Source organism: Brassica oleracea, chromosome C8 (assembly GCF_000695525.1).
Source record: "Brassica oleracea var. oleracea cultivar TO1000 chromosome C8, BOL, whole genome shotgun sequence".
NCBI lineage: Eukaryota > Viridiplantae > Streptophyta > Magnoliopsida > Brassicales > Brassicaceae > Brassica > Brassica oleracea.
In genome coordinates, this window is record NC_027755.1 from 28549158 (window position 1) to 28560420 (window position 11263).

An 11263-nucleotide genomic window follows, 5' to 3' on the forward strand; every position below is an offset into this window, starting at 1 on the left:
ACTGAGAGAGAGTTTCATTAGATCAGAGATCATCTATGTACCAAGGACGCAAAATTCAAAGGCGGATACTCTAGCACGCAGTGTCAGGAAACAACCGTCTTTCGTCGTTCACATGGATCAGGATCTCTCGGTGTGGTTCACAGAGTCAGTATGAGTCTGTTTTTTTTATGACAAAAAAAAATGTTTCTCCGGTTAAGATTTTGATGTCTTAGACTGTATGACATAATTTGAGGTAAAAAATATATATGTGCAGCGAAAAGTACATTCTCTCTAAATGTATAAAGATGTGTTATAGTTAACAATAATGTATTACTATATATGTATTTCATAATAATCACTAAATTTTAATTGAGTGTTATAAAAAGTGGTATAGGCAGGCGCTTAAGCGCTAAATCTTCTAATAGTTGTAATTATCTTCTAAATCGCCTAAATGATTATAATATTGTATAATAAATAATATATAGTTTATTATTCATAAATTATAATAATAAAAATTTATAATAAAAATCTTACAAAAATAAAATAATATAAACTTTATCATTTACAAATAATGATATTTAATATAAAACATTATATGTATTTAGTATATTGTTATACATTTAAATCGTCTAACTAATAGTGTTCGTTTAGTCATTCTATAAATTAGGCGTTGAGTTATTGTTTGCCTAGCACCCATCGCTTTCTTAAACACAGCTTGATTCGAAGTTTAAAGCTGATGACTATGCGGTAGTAGTCCGAGCAATTTACACGTCTCAAATCTAAAACGTGCGGATACATGTATCTATTATAATATACCAATAGAATCTACTATTTTTCTTAGCAAAAGGATAAAACATAGTTTCAAAAGAAAAATATATATATACATACCAATAGAATACCATATATAAAGCTTGACTAACCGATCGAAGTCTGTCAGTGTATGCACGTGAGGCAGTTTTATAGTTTACCCCAACAAAAGAGCTCCGACCAGCTCTTCTCAATACCGAGCAGCTTGCGAACACCACGTACGTGCAAAAACAATCACGATCAATGCATCCATGCAAATATAATATGTATAACCAATGTTTGGGTTTCGTGATAAGCAAGCTTATGTCCACACTTCGACTCAGAATCGTTCTAAGAATTAATTAGAAGTCTTAAATACAAAAATAAAATCGAGATATCTTCAGAAATACACCTTCATACCATTATAAACAAAAGGAAACTGAAGTGGATTATATTTTTTTAATATTTTTTATGAGAATTGCATATTATTCTATTTTTCCATTTTGATACTTTTTTTTATAAAAGATACTTAAATATAGATCGACGGTAAGCAGAGTTTAGAATTCGGAAACTAAAAATATTTCTTATAAATTTTTTCCATAGTTTTAGGAGATTCAACTTCTTTATATAACCTTAAAAGCTTCGGGATACCAATTTCAATGTTTCATGTAGTCGTGTCCAGATTCGGTCTTGACTATAAAAGATATTTATGTAAAAGCGAGTTTTTCTATAAGAAAAAATTGAGGTTCTAAACAAGTATTTCATCCCCAAGGCCGGCTTTCGTCCACTAGTAACCATTATATTCCATTTTACTTGTTTTGATTTTTGTTTTCTTCCTATGGGAGATTCTTCGTCCTCTTTTCTATTTATTTATTTCTTGTTTTGAAAATTTATGGCAAAGAAAAAATATTATATTATCATTTCTCTTTCTCTCTTCTCTTATATTATATTTTGCTAAAAAAGAAGACTGTGGAATTAGTTTTTAATAATCACAAACGATGAACCATTTACTTAAGCTAAGTGGCTTAATTTTTCTTTGCTTTCGTATATTTATTGTTTAGTGATATAATCTTTTTGCCCACTTGTTCACTTTTCTCCCCCAAAACTATGTAACTTTTCATATGTTTATTTAATGTTGGGTTAGGAATCTGTATCGTATGCACACATTGTAAATAGATGTATCTTTATGGAGCTAATACTTATTTTTTCCGCACAACATTAGTTACTATGTTACTTTTCATATAATTTATTCAATATTGGGTTCTCACAAATCTGTATCGTATGCACGCATTGTATGGTTATGGTTATGGAGAGACACAAATGTTATACGAGTTTCGCCTTTTGAGATTGGCTGCCTATCATGTGTTTGATATTTTCTCCAAGGCATAAGCTCATCTTTTCGTGTTCATTGCTTTTGTCTTGGTGCTCTCTCTGAACTGCAACCAGAGGCGTGACTACCCTTTTGATTTTGAGACATTGGCCTCGGACCCCTTCTGTAAAATTCAGCAGCGGAAGTGGAAGATGCCCAAGCACTCTTGATATTTTCAATTAGGCATCGAAACTCGTGAAGCTGATTTTCTTCTCCATCGTGCTCCTCGGAAAATGAAACTCTACTTCTGGAAATACGATCTTGTCCTCTGCAAGACTGCAACAACAAAATAGTTATCATCACAGAAATAGACCCATGACATTCAAATCTCTGTCAGAAAACAGAAAATAATATGTTCACACATAATGATAGCAATCTCATGCACAAACATGAGAAGAGGAAAGATGAACAATAGAAGATATTCAGTTTTCAATGTATATAAAAGGATGCAACAAATACCTGTGGAAGATGCAAACTTCAGCACTATATTGCAAGCGTTCATCAAATGCAGATTAATCCGAAAAATCTCAAGACAGCTGAATCTTCCTAGCCTCATCGGCTATTTCTTTCATCTCCTTGTTCACTGACTTGTGCCAAAGCTTTATCTCATCAATTGGGTGCATGTGGGCATCAAAAGAACCATGATTGGTAAGCTCTTGGTACTTTCTCTTCCCGACCTTGGATCCTTCACATGCGCACTGTGCTCTACTAGTTTCGCAAGGAAGCATGCTGCTAGAAGAATCTATACAGCACTGTTACAGAGAATCTTCTACGCGACATGAAGCCGCAGTAATCCTTCCCTGTTCAAGAGTGAAAAAAAGAAAACATCAAAAAACAATTCCAAAAGTCTTTCATCTTTTAAAGTGCCATCTTAATTCAAAAACTTACCTGCTGAAGGAGCTTCTCGTCTGGAACTATCTCACGTCTGCATCTCCTCGCTGGAGGAAGCGAGCCATGGAAGAAACACGGCAACCATATTCACAGGAATGCAGGCAGCCGGAGATGAGACAGTAACTAAGAAATAAAGGGAAACTGGATCGTAGGGTGATCAGAAAGGAGGAAGAAGATCATCTGAGGAACCCGAGTCCACGGAGGTTGAAGAGAGAATAAAGATGAGGTGAAGATCGGAGATAGAGAGGTTGAAATCCACTATACGATCCAGAGCTAACGCACCGAGCAAAAAACCAGTAAACTGAGATGAACTCATCCATAAATGTACCAGCTGTGAGAAGAGCAGTAGAATCGAGACCAGAATATGATCCATAGCAAACTCCTGCTGCGACGTCCTTTAGCACATTCTTTTCTTCGCCATAAACTGAGAGTGAGCTTCATAAACAGCCATAGTTCCTTCTTGTACCTCTTGGTACCTCTTGTGGAATGTATCACTAGCTGCAAGCAGCTTTGTATCTTGTAATTCATTTTTCACCAAAAGGGAAACCTGTGCAACCAAAACGTGTTGAGCTGCCTTCACTAGGTTGTCTCCCTTGCATTTGTTGCTTACTATGTGCTTTAGGAGAACTACGGGTAGACTCATAACCGTAATAGGCATCTTAATAGGAACTCTATGTGTGCCGATGAAGAATTCGTACTCATCAAAACTAAAATCTATCAACGATGGTTCCAGTACCGACTTTGCAAAGTTAGAATGGTGATTTATCTTGAAGACTGAACCTGTCTCTGAGAGTTTAGACTTCCACTTGTGCTTCATATATACTCCATTTCACCACGGATTAGTTGCTTCACATCGCCACCGAGGCAGCTCTATTTTGCATAATTTGATCCATAGCGAGATCCAACTTTGGAAATATCTTTATGCTTCCATTTAACAACACTTCCCAACAGAATGTAAGCTTCCTTGGAAGAAACAAAAAATGATTCCCTGCTCGAGAATAAACAGCATGGTTTGGTCAGCTCTCGGGCCAGCAAAAACTGATTTTCCTTTGTCATGAAGCAGTCTTGGGCTCAAGAACATCTCAACATCTTGCAATACAGACCACACACTAGTTTTCTCAATCACCAAGATCAGAATGTGTCTCATGCTGCCAGAGCCACTGCTTTGAATGTTCTGCAACATTAACCATAAAATCTGCAAGGTCTTGGTTTTGCAAGAACATCCAGCAGGGAACAAGTAACGGTTCTTGTGCTCCTTCTGGTCAGAAGCTAACAACTTCGTATTATACCATTTGCCTCCCACGAGCACAGCAAAGATTGACATTAGCACATTACCATCATAAACTGACCCTCTTGAACCACACTTATACTGTCGGCAATGCTTATCTCCTGGCCTTGTCAAAACCTTTTGCCTAGTATTTGTTAAATTTGCCTCGCGATAGAGAGACCACAAGAATGACTCCCAAATTCTCCAACAAAATGCTATATCTATATCCATATTTGATGGAAGATCAAAATCTTGTAAGGATGTTCCCACTTGCACTTCTAAGTAACGATATCCGAACAGCAGCAACTGCTTCTCATACTCATGAGCCAGGGGTTTCGAACTGAATCCTTGCCTCTAGATAAATACCTTAAGGCTGGACTTTTCATTCACTGTCCAATCTTGAATTTATTTTGCCAGGCTAAGTAACATCACCAAAGTCTGTACACAAGTCCGATAATTCTGGGACCAATCCCACTGAGATGCTTTAGCTGACAACCCGCCAGGCTCCCGTACACGCTCCGCATCAGAACAGTGAACGCTGTTTCTTAGTCCTTCTACAAGATGCCTTGCATCTAGTGAATTTTCCGTTACTGAACATACCATTTTCTCTGATTTTGGTTGCCCCACTTAGCTGAGACATCAACAGTAAAATCCCAACCTCCACTGTGAACTTCAGCTTCATAAGTCTCTCTAAACTTACATTTAACCATACTTTCTAGCAGAATTTAACCTTCCTTGGATTGAACAAGGTTGAATCTCACATCAGCCATAAGCTCTTTCCTCCTCTGAACTTCCCCAAGGTTTCATCACCTAATAGCTTGTTTCGAACAGGAGGTTTATGAATCTTAGCGCCAAACTCAGATGCACCAACTAGCAATCTCGGCATGTCTTGAAACTCTAAATGCAGTTCCTTATGTTGAATATGAAGTCGTCTCATCGGTCGGTCGCGTATCTGACTTTGCTGCAGAAAACCACAAGCTTTGACGTTTCTCTGTCCAGTACCACTGAGCTACTTAAGTTGGTAACCCACCTGGCTCCCATACGAGTTTCGCCTTTTGAGATTGGCTGCCTATCATGTGTTTGATATTTTCTCCAAGACATAAGCTCATCTTTTCGTGTTCATTGCTTTCGTCTTGGTGCTCTCTCTGAACTGCAACATCAACAATCTGCAAAGCTGAAGTGAAACACTCCAACGATTTGGAAAACGAATCATGCTTCATAGCAGTGTTGGTAACGGGTTCATAGGGTTCAACCAAAGTGTCTTCAAGAATGGGTTCATCATCCTTGTCAGTCACTAGAATCGTTACTCCTTTGTGCTTCAGATGATGACCAGGAATATCAACCTCTTCAGAGAACGCACACAACCTCTTTGACATCCTGTCATAGACTTCTTCACATGAAAACTTCCGGAGTAGCTTTTTGTTCTTCAACCGTGGAGCTTTAGCTACCTTAGGTGCATCCTTAACCTCTGAAATCAGTTCCAATCTCTTAGAATCTGGAGGATCATCTAAAGGATTAAATGGCTGTGGAGCAGCGATCGGGGAGATCGGCTCCGATGGGTTCGTATCTGCAGGATCCGGTGGTTTGGGTGGGAACGATGGGAACTGTGCTGCGTTCGCCGTGTCTTCGACGACGGGTAGATCTGGATTTGCCGTGGTTTTGGCCTGATGTTCATTACCCCAGCTCTTCATACAACTCCAGAAGTCTTTCATCTTTTAAAGTGCCATCTTAATTCAAAAACTTCCCTGCTGAAGGAGCTTCTCGTCTGGAACTATCTCACGTCTGCATCTCCTCGCTGGAGGAAGCGAGCCATGGAAGAAACACGGCAAGCATATTCACAAGAATGCTGCACGAGGCAGACGGAGATCAACGTGGTGGCCCCCCGCAAACTCCAAAGCAAACCTATGAAGCGATTCTAGCTCACCTATTCTAGTTCTCAGTATCTTCATTAGCTGTTTGTAGCTGAGACGGACCGTAGATGTCCCTGTTACAAACCAAAAAGAAAATTAGACCGCAAGGTTTATCTTGGGCCATTCCCTTAATTCAAACATGACATTTAAAAGCTCCATTTCATCCATCAATAGACTAAGTTCAGATTGCTTGCTCGTCTGATGTTAGTCATAAAAGTAATGTGTATTAACAACACATGAAGGAACAGAAAGACTGAAATGAAAACTGATAAGGTCTTAGAAGACTAATCATGTAAAGGAGACTATCCCGATTATGGAAGCACAAAAATGATTCACCATATTAAGGGTCAAAGCACAACCTGATTGAGCACGAAGTTAAAAAAGTTGGCTCCTGTGCCAGCACATGCAAATTTTTGCATAGTGGAGTGGAGACAATGAACTGACCTTGCAAAGCTTGCTCCCTGTATAAAAGAAGAATATGGGAGTGTGGGTGATGGCTCTAAAACTCCTTAAACACCCGAATCATTCAGGGTAGGAAAAATATTTTTTACCTGTCCTTAAAAAGATCCAACGTATTCTGATTTCGTTGTTTGATCTCAACGACCTCCTTAGTATTTTCTTCCATCTGAATCAAATAAAAACAACATGATGTGAATCTTCAACAGTTATAATTTACAAGATCACAAAACAGCATTTCTATTTGGCTCGGTGTGTTAGTTGGGTTAAGCATTCAAGGAAGCTAAGATTAACTGAAAACAGTAGCATTAGTTTAGAAAAAAACAAAAGCTGACCTGCTGCTCAAGCTGTCGGTTCCGTTCTTCTAGTCTCCTTATTGTGGACTGATGATTTTTCAGATGAGTCGCTTCTGCCCTAAATTCCTCAAGTTCAACTTTCATGTTTCGATTCTCAGGCTCCACTTCAGATAATTTACGCTCTTGCTCCTGTAATTACAACAACGGAAGCAAGAGCAGGAAACGGATCTGGTGCTTCATAGAGTTTCTGATAGATGTTAAGGAACCTTGGCCCTCTTGGTAATTTATCTACTTCTTCCCGATAACCCTTGAGCAAATAAACCAATGCTTTTTTTTTTTTTTTTTTTTTTTTTTGAAGTCTATTACCAAGATAAACCATATAGTATGTTAATAGAATGTCATAAACAGATGAACAGCAAGGAAACACATAACCAGCTATCCATCTGAAACTTGTTTCCATGCAATCAAGTGAAACTTTCTCAATCCCATCACATTAAGCTATCATTGCCTTCTCCGGAACATCTAAAAGCACATCTCTAGTTTGATTCAGTCGTACTAACTTAAATGGAATCTAAGTTAAACCTAAAAACGAATTTCTCTCACCACAACAAGCTACCAGCCTACCACCGAGGAGTCGAAGCAAGCAAGCGAATAGATAGCTCGATATATGAATCTGAAGCAAACCTTTCCAAAAACTGGTGACGACAGGAATGGGAGAGGAGGAAGAAGAAGATGGAGGAGAAATCTCTTCGCGTCCTCCGAGAACGAATTCGCCACATGCGGACAAGAAGAAGAAGGTACAGAGCTCGAATTGACCGTGGTTGATGAAGACGCCGCGACTCCTCCTCCGCCTCTCGCCGCCTCAAAATCCGGCAAAGGCGTCGCCAGTTTCCGTCGAGTTTCTCTCTCTCCGTGTCTGTCAATAAATCTCCACCTTCAACGGGCTCGTCAATTTTCAAATCTGTGATGTTTCACCATAGAATTATATCGGGTTCGGCGAGAAGAAGGAAAGGTCGAGACGCGATCAGATTTTGATTTTTTTTCTCTTTCGTTTTCGTTTTTTTTTTTAACATTATTTTGACCGTAAAAGAGAAAAAAAAATTTTTTTTTTTTTTTTTTTTTATTGAACCGGAATTATAATACCGGGTTTTCTTTCTGGCTTACAACACATCTCGGTCAACCCTTTTGACCCACATTTATTTATATTCCAGTTTAGCGGTTTAGCTAGTTAGTTGGTTTACAATTGGATACGTAAACCAACTAACTAGCTAAACCACTAAACCACATCAATACTCGACCCTTTTATCCACATTTAGAACCACCTTAATAAATCCCACCACAGGAAATGGGTGTAACCAACTTTGTATTGTATAGCCTCCGCCGCAGATTCAAGATTGTACGCCAATATTGTATTATGTCCTTCGGTCTCGAGCTCTCTAACCACCTCCTCAAAACCACCATCACCGCTGATCAACATAAAGTTCCCTCGATCTGTACATCCCATCTTCTCTCTAATTCGTTTCACGATTTCATCATCGCTGGCTTGCTTCACATTTGTGTGCAAATCATAGTATTCAACCCCGTTATTCAGCAATGCGTCCTGTATATGCTGAGGAACCCGGTCTTGGTTCGCGGCCACGGCCAAAATCCTGATATCTCCTTCGTAGCCTTGGTTCCTTAGTGATCGTCTGATCCTTTCAAGGACAGTGCAAGCTGGAAGACCGCGCGGGACAGCGCAATTCTCTATGTACCATGCTACGTACACTGTCTTGAATGCATAAAAAGGTATGGGCATCAAATTGTGGTCTAATGTTGCCATCTACAAGAAAAATCAAACGTGTTAAAAAATATATATATTAGAAGCTGATTCAACACCCAAGGAAATCTCTTAATTTAACTATATACATATATACCTCTGATTATTGGGTTAAAGTGAAGAGTATCTTTTGTGAATTCTAAAAGTGAAGAAGTCTTGTCTTGTATTTATAATACGCCGATCGATCGAGTATGGAGCACCAAACGGTCCACATTTCACACTATACTTTTCTACCAAATGCATGCATGCATATTGCTGCACCAAATTACACTTCTTCTTTTTTTTTGTTCAGTACGGTATCCAATTTAATTCACCAAACGGTCTAAAGATGTCATATTCTTTTGGCAGTTACCTTAGTTGTTTCTTAAACGCGTGAATTAAAGAATGGTGATTTTTTTTTTTTAAGGGGAAAAATTGCTAATATAGAAGACGGGGTGGTAGACGAACTAGGAACATTAGTTATTCTTTTGACTTGGGAACAACTTTTTAGTATGAGATGAGAAATAGTTGTATTTCTAGTTTGTAAAAAGAGAAAAGATCTAAAGTCTCATTTCCGAAAGTAGAACTTGTGACAAGGATATGAAGCTGTTGGTGGAAGAATTAAGAACGGTGTAGATTCATGCATCTTAATTTCTTGAAGAGCCTCTATAACCTTTTTTTAATTCACAAACTCATTTCTCTAAAATCTCAATTCCTTGTAATCGAACTCATCATTGTTGTTTTGCTAATTGTTGCAGCGTGTACCTAACTTGTTGTGTTCTCCTCAAAATATCTATCCCATTGTCATTCTTGTTTATGTCACCAGCCTCTATTTCTCAGTTTCAAACTTGGTAAAGTTGGTTACGAGAGAAAAACTGCGGACTTTTACCGGAAACAGAAGTAGTGCTAACATGAACCTAATCTCTTCTTCTTCCTCGTTGTATATACTCTTAATCAAAGAATACAAATGATAAGTAATCTATGATTGGTATATATGAACCAAAGATATTAGACTATATATCAGCAGCCTCATAATCATTTAGCACAAGAGAATCAGATTATAAAACAGTGGATGAAAACAAAGGAAAGAACTATTGTTTTTGTCAAATAAATTGGTTAGCATGATCTCTTATATTTTGGGATTTTGATAATTAACTTGGTAGACAACACTTTCTACACAAAGTAGCATGTGCCGACAAAGCTAGAAACCGTATACTATTTGCGGTAGACTTTTAAGGGCATAATTAACCCTAGCACCCCAAACGGGGTGCTTAATTAATTTTTTTTTTTTTGTTTCATTAAAAAAAAAATTAAAATGAACCAATCGTGGGCCGACACATGTCAGTGAAGCCCGCGAACAGTGGGAACAACCGACGCCTACTGCGCTTGTTCAAGCGCTGCTGCTTACTTTTTCCATTTTTTTTTTAAAAAAAAATGGTTAAGCACCCTGGTTAATAGTAGTCTAAAGATAGGTATAAATCATAAACTACACAAAGTAGAATCCCAAAGATTTAGTAGAACGTATATTCAGAAGATAGTAGAAAAAATAACATTATTTACAATACATAATCTAGCTTAATTAGAGATTACTTAATATTGGGCAGAATTCATACTCTAACTTAGGTAGAAATAGTTTAGAAATCAGGATACATCTTCTACCCTCACGTAGAAGTAGAATTAATGTAACTTCTAAAATAAGTAGAACAAATATTAGAAAATGGATTTTTTTGTTTTTTAAAATATTATTTTGAACCAATGAAATAATTATGATTTCATATTTTCTTAATTTTCGTAAGTGTAAAAATATATAAACTATTTATTTATAATATTTTAATAATTAATAAAGGGCAAAATAGAAAAAATAGTAAATAATTGAGAAAGTGTATTAGGACAACTGAGTAGTTAGTTTAATTTATATTAGCAAATCTCTTATCTCTCTTATCCTTATAGATTAAAAAAGAAATATGTTGATCTATTATAAATATATATTATAGTTTTAATAAACTAATCATAACACTAATTAATAGATTACAGTTAATGTTTTTACTTCTTTCCTTAAATAAAAGGTGTGGAATACCTAATATTATTAAAATGTATATATGAGAATTAATGATTTAATAATAAAAATTTGATAACAATATTTGTATCCTCTGTCTATGTTAAATTTTTTTATTATTAACATAAAATAAAAATGATGTTAACCATATAATAAAATTTTACATTTTTTGTATAAGTTATAATTTGAATTTTTTTAAATGACAATAAATTACTAAAACCGTTAAAAGTTATATTAAAAATTTTGTTACCAATAGTTTTATTTTTCATTATAAAAGTATATAAATAATTATAAAAGTTGTATTTACTATATACTAGGTTAAGACCCACGCCTTGCGCGGAATCAAAATTATATATATAAATTATTTTATGTATTAAATATTTTTACATATTATGAAATAATAAATATATATTAAATAATTAAAAATCAATAACTATTAAATATATAATTAAATTGTT

General features: G+C 36.4%; 1 protein-coding gene across 6 annotated transcripts; it reads right to left on the bottom strand.

Annotated features, from left to right (window-relative positions):
• Positions 1-1983: 1983 nt before the first annotated feature.
• Positions 1984-8002, bottom strand: LOC106311601. 6 transcript variants are annotated; one of them, XR_001264064.1, is made up of 7 exons: positions 7639-7999; positions 6994-7261; positions 6754-6827; positions 6562-6663; positions 3023-6276; positions 2594-2934; positions 1984-2410 (listed from the first exon to the last, which is right to left on the bottom strand). XR_001264064.1 is itself a non-coding variant. In XM_013748828.1 (4 exons), exon 4 carries the CDS (start codon positions 6002-6004, stop codon positions 5306-5308), a length of 699 nt encoding a protein of 232 aa, XP_013604282.1. In that variant the 5' UTR covers positions 6005-6276; positions 6562-6663; positions 6754-6827; positions 6994-8002; the 3' UTR covers positions 4049-5305. The 6 variants fall into 6 exon arrangements, 1 of the variants encoding a protein (XP_013604282.1); XR_001264062.1 differs by having other exon boundaries at positions 6994-7476; positions 7558-7999; XR_001264063.1 differs by having other exon boundaries at positions 3023-6138; positions 6217-6276; positions 6994-7999.
• Between the last annotated feature and the right edge of the window lie 3261 nt (positions 8003-11263).